General features: G+C 39.7%; 2 protein-coding genes across 4 annotated transcripts; one reads left to right on the top strand and one right to left on the bottom strand.

The window, feature by feature from the left end:
• Positions 1-239: 239 nt before the first annotated feature.
• Positions 240-2,627, top strand: LOC101896120 (glutathione S-transferase C-terminal domain-containing protein homolog). Its single transcript, XM_005182646.4, has 2 exons — positions 240-1,357; positions 1,425-2,627. Exons 1-2 carry the CDS (start codon positions 587-589, stop codon positions 2,397-2,399), a joined length of 1,746 nt encoding a protein of 581 aa, XP_005182703.1. The 5' UTR covers positions 240-586; the 3' UTR covers positions 2,400-2,627.
• On the bottom strand, positions 2,502-8,234 carry LOC101897344 (histone-lysine N-methyltransferase 2C). Of its 3 annotated transcripts, none has more exons than XM_011293849.3 (10): positions 7,437-8,234; positions 7,244-7,366; positions 7,004-7,173; positions 6,755-6,945; positions 4,640-6,692; positions 4,511-4,584; positions 3,958-4,439; positions 3,685-3,887; positions 3,508-3,625; positions 2,502-3,443 (listed from the first exon to the last, which is right to left on the bottom strand). In XM_011293849.3, the coding sequence occupies exons 1-10, from the start codon at positions 8,077-8,079 to the stop codon at positions 2,716-2,718; spliced, it is 4,785 nt and encodes a 1,594-aa protein (XP_011292151.1). In that variant the 5' UTR covers positions 8,080-8,234; the 3' UTR covers positions 2,502-2,715. The 3 variants fall into 3 exon arrangements, with proteins under 3 accessions (XP_011292151.1, XP_011292152.1, XP_058977242.1); XM_011293850.3 differs by having other exon boundaries at positions 3,529-3,625; XM_059121259.1 differs by having other exon boundaries at positions 4,649-6,692.
• Positions 8,235-12,836: the final 4,602 nt, after the last annotated feature.

The raw sequence follows: 12,836 nt of genomic DNA, 5'->3' as shown, positions 1-12,836 counted from the left end.
TTTCCATTGTGTACAGAAATGGGATTGTTGGCCGACTTTATATTCGCCATGTTAATGGCTAATAAATCATACCAAAATAAAAACCTAGTTACAGTTACCAATTAAATACTAATTTTGGTTAAGTTTTACCAACTACGGCAACCGTGCACAGCACCGCCGCAACTAGTTCCGCGGCTCATTTAATGAATGCTTTCAACTGAACACGTTTTGCTCATGTCTCATTCGTAAACAACCAACACACTCGGGGATTTAGCTTTCTCTTCATTTTTCATCGTCCATTCCTTTTTGCTTTCTTATTTGTTTTGTTGTTTGTTTCATTTTCATTTGGTTTTCCACGCGCCATGATCTCGGCCTATAAGAAAAGAAATAAAAATAAAATAGATAGAAATCCGCGCTTTTATAATAAAAACGAATAAAACGTTTATACAAATTTTCAGATTTCCTTTACATCCAAGAACAAGTCAAGTTCGGGCGCATCGGGGAGCCACTGCGCTACTCGAAATCCAGCACGTGGTTTTTTTCTTTGGCTAAAAAGAAGTTGGCGCCTAGAATTAGTGGATAGTGACAACTAGGATCACAACTCAAAATGGATCACTTATACGTCGAAATTTTCACGAAAGATGAACACATCTTTACTAGCATCAAGTCTTACATAGCTCTTTATGTGTACTTGTACTTGGAACAACCACAAAATATTAAGCTTCATTTTGTGCTCTCTAAATCATGTCCTGACAATGGAAAAATAAGGCTTAATGCAGATTACTTGAATTTCAGTTTAAACGATGATCGTGTAATTTACAAGGACACCACTGAAGAAGAGTCTCTGTGGGATTTGCATTTGCCGGTTTACAACAAGGACGGGGACACATTTATTGCAGGAATGTGCGCTGTATGTCGGGAGATTTTATTGAAACATGGCAGCGAAAATAGTCGAAAGTTATTAGGTTTTAAGGAAAGTTGTTTGCTGGCAACAACCGAAGCCTCTATGTGGACCCGCTTCTGTGAAGTGAATATAGTATCTGGGCTGTCGAATGTCATAAAGGCGATTGAAGGACAATGTGATCTTGTCGAACTTCCTGTGGAATGTGTGCGTTTTGAGAACCATATGGCTGAACCTGTTCGTATGCATAATATCTATAAGCTGGCACGTGAAAAGGCAAATGTCGAATCAAAGAAGAAGGTCACAATTGAAAGCTGCATACCAAAAGATAAACTAGCAATAGACCATACGTTTTCCGAAGGTGTACAGTTTACAATTGCAGATTTAATACTTTATCCCTGCATTCGCCTTATCTTTATGGGCTGCGGTATGACTATACTGGACTATTTTCCATTAACCAAGAATTGGCTAAATAAGGTATGTAAAGAAGTAGTATCCAAATGCTATACAAATCAAGCTACAGATATGCCTCTTCTATTCTTAGGTTGACACATATGATCCGAAATGCTTGCAAATTCTAAACGAGTCTTGTCTACTTCCTGCCAACAAAATCAAAAATTATTTGGAAATTCCCAAATGCGAGGCTACAAGTCTTTATAAAAGTGATCCCAAAAGGTATAAGCCACGAAATCGCATTTTTACCGACCAAAAAGGGGTAGACGCTGCACTCAACAAACTGCAAAGTTTGAACATTCCATTCACTAGTATATCAGAATGGACTTATGACAATTTTACTATTAACTGGCAAAATATTGAACCTTCCCATGCAAAAAGCTCGGCGTTACCCGAAAAAAGATTGGCAAGAAAACGACAACAATTGGAGAACTTGGCGAATGCTGTTGTAAAACTTGCCAAGCCGGGGGATCGTATAGTTGATTTTTGCAGCGGCACTGGACACTTGGGTATCTTGCTGGCTCTGAAGCTTCCCCAGTGTACTGTGATTTTGTTAGAAAATAAATCGATTTCCCTTCAACGAGCCAAGTGCAGAACGACAGAGTTGCAATTGAAGAATGTAATATTTTATCAATCTAATATAGACTATTTTGAAGGAAAATTCGATATTGGTTGTTCGCTGCATGCCTGTGGAACTGGAACGGACATTGTTCTGGCACAGTGTCAAAGAGCAAAGGCCAATTTCGTTTGTTGTCCCTGTTGTTATGGTTCACTGCAACCAATGCCGCACATTAAATATCCCTTGAGCAAAGAGTTTCGGTCTGTACTATCGGAGAATGAATATATGTATATTGCTCACACGGCTGATCAAGCACATGCTTTGGGAACATTAAACTGTTCAGAGGAACACACGAGGCAAGGCCAATTGTGCATGGACATTGTGGATACAGATAGAAAACTGAAGGCTGAAAGTGCTGGCTATAATGTTATTTTAACACGGCTAAAACCCGAAGATTGTACACCAAAAAATAGACTGCTGGTTGGTAGAAAGTCCATAGGGTCCTAACTTCGTCATATGATTTTTAGTTTAATTTTTATTTTCAAGAAACCCAGCCTTTTTTCTTACAAATGGTAGTTGCTGTAGTTTAATTCCGTAAACAACAACATATTTATGTACACAACTTGCGATATATCTTTCTTTATTGATATTGTGTGATCGATACCCGTACTTATATGTATGTATGTATGTATAAAATATATGTATGAACAAATCAACGAATTCTGTTGCCAAAAATGTATTAACGTCTTTATATTCTCGTAGAACTATTGTTTTTAACTTTAAGGCTTCTTTAAGGATTGTAGGTGTATCATGGTTAATGTTTTTAAATGGGCTTTTGGCTTTCATCAAAATCTAGTTTATTTAAGAGATTTTGACTGCCGTTTATTTCGTCCAATTCCGGATCGGCATATTCTAATATATTGAAATCATCGCCAATTTCCGCAGTCAATGATTTGAGTATTTCGTCATCATCACCCTCACCAAACCCTCCCAGAATGTCACCAAAGGCACCAGTTTCATCGGCCTCAAGCTTATCAACCGCAACATTGTCTTTAGGGTCTCCTAATTTGCTGACCCCTGGCCAATTTTTATCCGTTAGGAATATGTCATTACGTTCACAAAGCTGTGAAGCGGCATCTGATTTATTGGAGCCATATGCTTTTGATAACTCATCCATGGTCGAAGCGTTAGTATGCTGTTGTTGCATGGCTGTGTTGGAATGAGAATGCATTTGTGGATTAAAATTTGCTACAAATTGTGTTCGGGGCGGCTCTTGTTGCTGCTGCTGTTGCTGTGGTGGTTGTTGGTCCTGCTGTGGTGGCATTATTTGTGACAGAGTCGGTTGACTGCATTCAGAAATACTCATGGGATTCATTTGTTGTTGTTCCGTGGAATGATGCGGCTGTTTTGAAAGCTTGTTCTTCGAGTGATCACCACTTAACATATTCAAATCATACATGGATTGTGGTTGCTGCTGCTGCTGTTGCAGCTTTTGATTGATAACGGCAGGTTGGGGTTGCGGCTCCGTCCGGTTGTAATCACCAACAAATGCTGAATAGGATCGAAAGGAAATTGAAAAATAAGATACTGTTTGACTAAATTCTAATATACTTACCGTTTTTATTGAATTTATTACCATATGTTTCTTTATTCTTTGCTTGGTGTTGCTTCCAAACCCTTTCCTGTTCCTGTTCTTTAAGTGACTTTTGTTGGAAATACAGCTTTTCGGGTTCCTGTTTAAAATATACAAGATATTACAATGAAAATCACACAGAAACGTTCACAGCAATACCTGTTGTGTTCTTCTAAGCCGTAGAACGGAACGATTGTCCTTGGCCTGTTGAAGGAACGGTGCCTTCATTTCGGTCGACAATGATCTCCATTTTTTGAGAATCTGCTTACATCGTTCATTCCAATTGGGATACAAATGTTTCAATTCCGGATGTTGAGTGTTGGCATATAAGACGGCCGATATTGTGGCCATTTCCCCTAAATCTGAAGAAAACCAATTTATACCAAGTCATGCAATCAGTTCGTATGTAAAGCGAAAAGTCACGGAACATACCTTCATCCTTGCGCATCTTCTCAGCAGTTTTTTGTGTACCGGCCACAACTGCTTCCTTGGCGGGCTCTTCAATGGGCATGGGTACATCAACGGCCGTATCTGGCGCCATCTGCTCGTTTACATTCACAACTTGTGATAGCATTATGTCTCTTTCAATTTTTATTTGACTCAGCATAGGATCCTCCGATTTTTGGGTCAAATATTGTGCCGGATTTTTATTAGTTGTTGACTGCATAGCCATTGGATCGTAGGATGTTTGGTATGTTAAAATATGCTGTTGCTGTGTTTGATGTTGTTGTGGTTGTTGGAGAATTTGTTGCTGTTGATGCTGCATTTTCTGTACTCCGCCACTGTTAACATTCATGTTGTTGGTGTTGCTTACATTACCTTGTAAGAAACTTTGCTGTGAAAGTTGCTGAGGAGGGTTAGCCTGAATAACAACGGGATTAGTTTGTACCATGGGAACATTATTGCATTGTTGCCTGTTACAAAAAAAAACAACAAAATGGGTTATTTCAAGTATAACGTTTATGAGCAAAGTAATAATAGTTACCCTATTTCCATTTTTATTGAGTTGATGTCCATCATTTCACTATTGGATGACATACCACAAGTTTCATTCATAATCTAGAAAAAAAGACAATGCAGTTTTTTTTCCAAAAAACAAAAATAGACGGCTTACCTTATTGACATTATTTTCGGAAATCATTGCATTCAATTGTTTTTCATCAACCTGACAACTATTCGCAGCAAGCAGATCATTGTTATTAGTATTGCTTTGCATACAAGCACTTTCTTGTTTCACATTAACTTCATTTTTGACAACATCCAATGTTGGCGCAGCCATTGATGTGTTCGCAGACGTGCCATCGTTAGCAGATGCTGCAGTCTCGACAGATGAACGCGCCTGTTGCAAAAGGTATGATTGTGTTTCCATTGTTATGCCACAGTCATCTGATGAATTGGATTCGTCGCCAAAGTCAACTGACGACTTATTTTCCAACAACGACTTTCCAAAGAAGGCCTCCTGCAGATAAGAAGGATAGGATTCGCATATTTTTGATTTAAGTTTTTTCTTGATGATCTTCTTCTTTTTCTCATCCGTGAGAGAGGGATTCTCCAATGTGCCCATGTAGATGTCTTCGTTTTCTTTGCGTATGCCCCGCATACGCACATTAAATCCACCAATGCCAAGTTTTTGTAAATTACGCTGGCGCTTCTTCCGCAGAATGTTGACACCCTCTTCATTTGTGGAAATAGAGAAGCCTTCTGGCTGGCTGCCATCTTCACCTAGCCACACCATGCCGTCTTTGTATGTGGGTGTCGTATTGCCATCTACAGCCGCATTTCCTTCGCCGGCATTTGCATTGCCCGCCACAACAGAATCTATGGCTGACATTATGCCTGCATCCTTTTGATTGATGTCCGATTTTAGTTTTCGCTTCTTCTTTATTTCTGTCGTTAAAGTGCGTATCATGTTGAAACCGTGTTCACTAACACAAACTCCATCTATCCAGAAAGTATTATCGGTGTTTTCAAACGATTCACTTGGTGTCGCCACAGAAGCCGCCGTTGCATTCGAATTATTTGCACTACTTTCTTGATTGGCCGATTGCTGGGGTGTAGTTGGGGTAGCTTTGTGGGAGGCATTGGCGGATTCTGACTTGTTTGCCACCGCTTTCGAAGGCTTGTCCTCTTTTCGACAGGCCTTACAATGATATTCAACTTCCTTCAAGAGGTCTTCTTCCGTTTTTATGTTGTCGCACATGCCGTGCGACCACCTTTCGCAATTATTACACTGTATTATCAGTTCATTTTCATTGTATGCCTGAGAACATACAAAACACTTGGCTTGGCTGGCACAAGGGCCACACTCTAAAAATCCATTAAACCATTGAGAGTTTTTGCCCGGCGAATTGCGCCCACACTTATGACAGACCGCACATAAATTACACTTCCAGTTTCCATTTGGTACTGCATCCAGAGGTGGATTCATGCAGTATATGTGGTAAGAAATATCGCATTCGTCACACAACAGCAGACGGCTTTCGTCGTTTTTCTGACCACATCCTTCGCAAACGGTGCAATCCAGACAACGCCATCCTTTTTGTAACATGGTTTTTGATAACGTCACATTAGCACAGTATGGATGATAACATTGGCCGCATTGGGCACATGAGATAAGACAAGCCTCCTGATCGGTTCCCAAAGCCCCACACATTACACAAATATCTTGCATGAGGATAAATTTATCCTTGGCTGAGCAAAGAATAATTTTCTTTTCCAAAGACATGTCGTCTTCGGAGCACTGGGTGTTACTGTGATCATTATTCGAGTTAGATTGCATCGACGAGGCACTTAACATTGGTAATGGCCGGCCCTTACCTCTCGCACTGCGTTTGCGGTTAATCTGGCTTAGGAGGCCTCCCTTTCCCATGTACAGCCTTCCGACTTTGCCGCCTCGGCCAAAGTCTTTTAAATTTAAACGTTTCTTTGATATTTTAAGCGGGTCAACGGCATTTGTAATTTCCAACGCATCTTTATCGTAAAATTCGGACTCTAAATCTCGAGGAAAGCCATCAGCAGAACCTAAAATTGGATCCAATGCACCGAACCCCATTATATGTTTGCCCGATTTGCATGGTGGACAAATGTAGTCATAGTCAGGATTGGATTCTTTTTTGACGTGATAAGCACTCAAGTCAGCTTCCCCATCGCAGCCACTGTGAACAAAGCTGGAAGAAAACCTCATATAAATTTAGGAATCGTAGCAGACATACTAACGTAGAAAAATTACCGATTGCAATTACTACATTTGACCATTTCCTTGTGCGATGCCGCCCGATATGCTTTATGACAAATGGGACAAGAGAATCCTTTATTGCGCTGTTGGTAGCAGGAATCGCATATGGTGTAGTGGCAATGCCATCTGGAAGAAGAACCGGCTCCTGGTGTCCTTGACCCACAATCGGTGCAGACACGACAACGCTTTAAACGAAAATATATGTAAACATGTGTGTCATCCAAAAAGACGTGAATTACTTACATTACACTTCCAACCATATTTCGGAACCGATGAGATAATTGGCCTCAAACAATTTGTGTGGTATAATTTTTGACACTGCTCACACTTTACTGAACGGTTTTCTCCACTATCCGACTGGCGGCATATTAGACACTTACAGCACTGTTGGCAATTCCAGCCAGAACGAGAATCTACACAAAGTGAAATTTTTGAAATCAATATTTTATGTCAATTTTATTCTTTTAAAAGGAAATAGGTAACCTGGAAAATTTGCCAAACCGACGCAATAGTTATGGTAATGGGCACCACACGTTGAGCACATAAGAAGTTTGGAAATGTCTCCTAATCCAAAACATTGCCTGCACTCGATATTTGTGTCGACAGCTGCAAAAAAACGCACATAATCTGTTAGTATTTATCTTTAGCCAACTGAGTTTAGGAAGCAACCTATTACCTATGAAGGGCACTTGACTGACATGTTCCACACAAAATGCTTGAAAAGATTCAATAATAAGAAAACAACCTGCTGCAGCAGCACAGGGCAGATGGAAATTCTTGGGACAACTCATACGACAATTTATGCTGGCTCCATAACGCAAACAATACGAACATTTCCTTTGCAAACTTTTCACTACCATTTCTTCGAAATTCGTTGTGGCCTCCTCCTCGACACGCTTTAATTGCAGACACCACATCGCGCACTTCGTGTGAATGTATAGAAAACAACCATCGGTTGCAGTTATAGTTTCTTCCAGAGTTGGAATTTCTTCACTGCCCACAACATCCAGCTCATTTATCAGTTCATTATTTATAGTCACTTTAGGTTTAACAACTGCTTTCTTTCTCGAGGGGCTTTCTTCTGCTGAGGCAACATCGCTGGCATCTGCGGTTTTTGTGGCGTCCAAAGCACTTATAAGAGACTTTAATGTTTGCGCATTAACAGGAATCCTGAGCATATCTCCTTGTCCCAATGCCGATTTTTCACTTAAATTGCATAAACAACAAAACTTTCCCGGATATTTTTCCGTAAAATAAGGTAGCTCATCCATATTCCAATTCGTCGAAGACGAGGACGATTTACTTGAAGGCTCTTCCATATTTTACGCTGAGATATGTATAATTTTAAAAAGACTATAAATTCATGGATTTTTCTTAAATATTTAACAAACACGGTCAATTCCCGTGTTTTTGTTGGTATATTCTTTTGTGTTTTTTCGTTTCAATAATGGAGACGCTGTCACAAACTGTGCCTGCTCGTTTCGAGTAACGAGTACTCATGGTACAATAATATCGGTAGCTGCAGCAACACCGATAACTACTATTTTTTAATTAAAGGGTGGTAGTTTCGCACAATCAAACGATGATATTTATTCATTTATTTATTATACAGTGAAATATAATGAAGACAATAAATAATAATTATAATTTTAAAGTAAATGTGAGGGTACATATGCAGCTTGGTATTATGACTATACATATTAATGTCAAATTATAAGGGGAAACGAAGGCAGGATTCGAGTGCGGCCCTGACATCCCTTTATGACGTCATTCGAAGGTTATTATAATACGCGTTTTTCAGCAATTTTTAAAAATTGAAATATTTTTTTTTCATTCTCAATTTTCAATTCCAAACTTAGTTTGACAGTTTGTTCACGGATAAGTGAACATGTTTTTATAATAAAAGAGAATAGCGGGGCTAACTAGTGTAGATGAGAGGGATTTGTTAAACAGGGATCTTTTTAATACAGTCCATAATATATAAGATAAGAAAATGTGGTGAACAGACCTTTGAGTTAGAAATAAATAATTCAATTGCTGCATGTGGTATGTTTGAGTTAGATTACTGGATGAAATCTTAACTCATACTGATAAGGAAGTGCAGCATGTTTGCTTGCCACAAGTGAGATAGCTACGCATGTTTTATGACCTCCCCTAGAATTTATGGCGGCATGGTGCACAGGCATGAGTAGAAATGTATCGCTCTATTTCTCTCTCTCTCTCTCTCTCTCTCTCTCTTACACTTTATGCTAGACTAGGTTAAGAAAAATTATCATAAGTAGAACTTAAGAATTATTTTAAATGAATAAAAACAGTGTAGTAACAAAAGTAAATCGGTGCATACATTTCTTCCGCGTACATCTGGTCCATCGAGCCTTAACGTAAAAAAAAAATAATAATAAAAGAACCAGCAAAATAAATGAAACGTATAACAAAATGGACAAAACTAAAACCCTGATAAAAAACCAAAGAGACATAGTCGACATTCTGGTGATAATTGCGCAGCAGCTGAAAGATCCAATGCGCACTTGTAGAGTGTCCGTAATGGAAAGAACTGCTAGAGGAATATGGGACATTTTCCTAAAAAATCACGAGATATTGATGTCGAAACCGTTTAAATATCTTGACTATTACAAAAAAGATGAATACGGCTACACCCGAGAATTGATGCAGGAAATTGAAAAAGCAATTGATGAAATTAAAACAGGAGAACTAAGATCTCAACAATTGCTTTCGGAAGACTCAACAGAAGCTGAAGAAACTGGAGCAGACAATAAATTGATGGCGGCAGACAATAAGGATGATAAAGGAATGGAGACTCAAAACCTACGTCCCGAAACAGAGGAAAGGGAAGAATTGAGTGCAAGGAGCATTCAATGGAATTTCCCTAGTATGCGGAGTCAAAAGGAGATTGCGGCAAGAGAAACGGCGGTGACGGCGAGCAGACACGATGAGGGGGCCTCACATCTGGGCAAAAAGGCGTCAGACATAAGGGATGTGACTGTGGGGTCATACTCCCGGGAGGACGATTCGTTGGAAAGCTCGGCATCGACCAAGATCGAGTTAGAGGCCAGAGCGATCATCCGAGATATGGAAGAAACGGCGGTGTTGGCGAGCAAAAGCGACGAGGGGGCTTCAAATCTGAACATAAGGGAGTCAGACAAAAGGGATGTGGCTGTGGGGCCATACTCCCGGGAGGACGATTCGTTGGAGAGCTCGGCACCGACCAAGATCGAGTTAGAGGCTAGAGGGATCATACGAGAGGTGGAATGTACCATGATACTGATGGATAGCCTAGAGACGGAAAAGGATATAGAGTTAGCATTTGATTTTATCGCAAAACTTGTGAAGACCGCGGAAAGGGAGATACTAATCGATCCAGAAATTCAGGAACAATGGAGACGACTGTTAATAAAGAAATCAAAAATGTTAGCATCGATCAGAGATGCTCAGTCAAAAATAGCAGAAAAGGTGGAGCAGCCGTACAGCATCATCAATAAAAGGGAAATTGAAGTTCCCACATTCAATGGTGATATAAGTGAATGGGAATCGTTTCATGATCTTTTCAAGAGCCTAGTGCACGATGCACCGTACTACACCAACGTGGAAAAAATGCATAGGCTAAAGGCGGCGGTAAAAGGAGAGGCGAGTCATATAATACAACATCTAAGGACGCAGGACAACTCTTATGACGAGGCGCTACAGTTGTTGAAATTAACATACGAGAATCGGAGGGTGCTATTCAATAAGATGGTGGATGACATTTTGGATCAGCCAACAATGGATAGTGAGTCCACGAAGAGCGTGAAGCAGATGCTGGACACAACAAAGAATAGCATTCAAGGCCTTAAATCCATCAATATACAATTGGAAAACACCGAAATATTTTTCGCAAGGGTTATTTTAAAGAAATTTGACAGAAATGGATTAAGGCTGTACGAACAGCAAACAAGAAAGCCAAGAGAAACACACAAGTTAAGTGACGTTATTCAGTTTTTGGAACAACAATATTTGGCGTTGGAAGCAGAGGTCGAAGATAAGCTGTTTACAATCGAGATGAAGAAGAACAAGGATATCCGTCTGTATCGCTGGGGCAATAAGGTGCTGAAGGAAGCGAAAGTTGCCATGAAGATGCCTGGTGGAAATCATGCAGCTAGAAAAAGGCAGGCTGGAGAGACAAGAAATTATGAACTCTGGGGCGATAAACTTTCAAAGGACTGCAAGATGGCGTTGCAAGAGAACGATGACATTTTTCGCAACAGAAAGAGGACGATGCATAAAACGGATTCAGCCTGGAAATTAAAGCCGGCAGACAAAGGAGGTGGGACGTTCAAGATAGACCGGCTGGAAAGATGGAGGAGTTTCCTGGGTGCCATAACTTAATTTCTTTTCTCTTAAAATGTCTGTTCCCTTAGATTTATTTGACTTTTTATAATTTCTATATTTTATACGTATTTTTGCCCCTGCCAAGAATGTTCACGGATAAGTGAACATGTTTTTATAATAAAAGAGAATAGCGGGGCTAACTAGTGTAGATGAGAGGGATTTGTTAAACAGGGATCTTTTTAATACAGTCCATAATATATAAGATAAGAAAATGTGGTGAACAGACCTTTGAGTTAGAAATAAATAATTCAATTGCTGCATGTGGTATGTTTGAGTTAGATTACTGGATGAAATCTTAACTCATACTGATAAGGAAGTGCAGCATGTTTGCTTGCCACAAGTGAGATAGCTACGCATGTTTTATGACCTCCCCTAGAATTTATGGCGGCATGGTGCACAGGCATGAGTAGAAATGTATCGCTCTATTTCTCTCTCTCTCTCTCTCTCTCTCTCTCTCTTACACTTTATGCTAGACTAGGTTAAGAAAAATTATCATAAGTAGAACTTAAGAATTATTTTAAATGAATAAAAACAGTGTAGTAACAAAAGTAAAACGGTGCATACATTTCTTCCGCGTACACAGTTCATTGCCCCAGCAGCTGTGTTCATGCGTCTACCTATTTTCTTCTTTTGAGCAAGACTCAAAAGTATCAGCGCAATTCATTGTCGCTTCATTGCAAACATTTTATTTTGAAGATATTCCTTAAATATGGGAGTAGAACAGGCAAATAATAGAAGTTTATTGCGGTAATCAATTGTTTGGCATAAGTTGAGTTTAGGGGCTATGCTTGGATTGACCTGAAATTTTTACCGCAGGTAGGTATTTGTAACCTGATTACGGCAATATAATTTTTTTGTGGGGAAATACCCGGTTACCCGGTTATTCGACCCAAAAGTTCGGATACAACATCCGGTTTATATCCGGTTCTACGTAACCGATATCAATAATATGGGTATCATTTGAAAATACCTATCCAACAAGTGGTCACATGACGGGGTAACTGGAACCTGTTTCGGAGAAATTTAGGAAAATGTGCATTTTTGTATGAGTAATTTTTGAAAAACCCATAAAAACTCGAAAATGGACCCATTATAGGGTCTTAAAATCTATACACTATATTATAGCTAACACTATTGCCTTTCCAAAATGGTGTCATATGTGTTGATATCTTTTGTAGTTCCGAAGATATTGACTTTTAAAGTCGTTTCTTATGAAAGCAGTTTGAGTGAACCCAAGTTTTGTGTCGGGTTTAACGTTCTTGTTAATCTGCTTTGTTTTTAATTTGGTGTTGTTAGAATATTATGGATCGCGTAGTCGGTGTTGGACATATCCCAGAGGAGAAAATCTTAAGCCCCGGCCGAAGGCCGGCTACTTACAAAAATTACAATTTTTAGAAAAACTATGGATCGCGTAGCCGGTGTTGGACATACCCTAGAGGAGAAAATCTTAAGCCCCGGCCGAAGGCCGGCTACTTACAAAAATTACAATTTTTAGAAAAACTATGGATCGCGTAGCCGGTGTTGGACATACCCTAGAGGAGAAAATCTTAAGCCCCGGCCGAAGGCCGGCTACTTACAAAATGTACAATTTTTAGAAAAACTATGGATCGCGTAGCCGGTGTTGGACATACCCCAGAGGAGAAAATCTTAAGTCCCGGCCGAAGGCCGGTTGCTTAAAAAAGCTATAAAG

The sequence above is a fragment of the Musca domestica genome, unplaced genomic scaffold, assembly GCF_030504385.1.
Source record: "Musca domestica strain aabys unplaced genomic scaffold, Musca_domestica.polishedcontigs.V.1.1 19, whole genome shotgun sequence".
Classification (NCBI taxonomy): Eukaryota; Metazoa; Arthropoda; class Insecta; order Diptera; family Muscidae; genus Musca; species Musca domestica.
The sequence above is the reverse complement of the archived record's forward strand: the minus strand, read 5'-3'. Positions and strand labels throughout refer to the sequence as shown.

What these genes read in the sequence shown, in the direction of transcription:
- LOC101896120 (XM_005182646.4), top strand. Translation starts at nt 587, where the DNA reads ATGGATCACTTATACGTCGAAATTTTCACGAAAGATGAACACATCTTT. An exon ending in CCAAGAATTGGCTAAATAAG is followed by an intron (nt 1,358 to 1,424) that starts GTATGTAAAGAA and finishes TTCTATTCTTAG; the next exon opens with GTTGACACATATGATCCGAA.
- LOC101897344 (XM_011293849.3), bottom strand. Translation starts at nt 8,079, where the DNA reads ATGGAAGAGCCTTCAAGTAAATCGTCCTCGTCTTCGACGAATTGGAAT. An exon ending in TCAATAAAAATGGAAATAGG is followed by an intron (nt 4,440 to 4,510) that starts GTAACTATTATT and finishes TTTTTGTAACAG; the next exon opens with GCAACAATGCAATAATGTTC. An exon ending in TAATAAATTCAATAAAAACG is followed by an intron (nt 3,444 to 3,507) that starts GTAAGTATATTA and finishes GATCCTATTCAG; the next exon opens with CATTTGTTGGTGATTACAAC.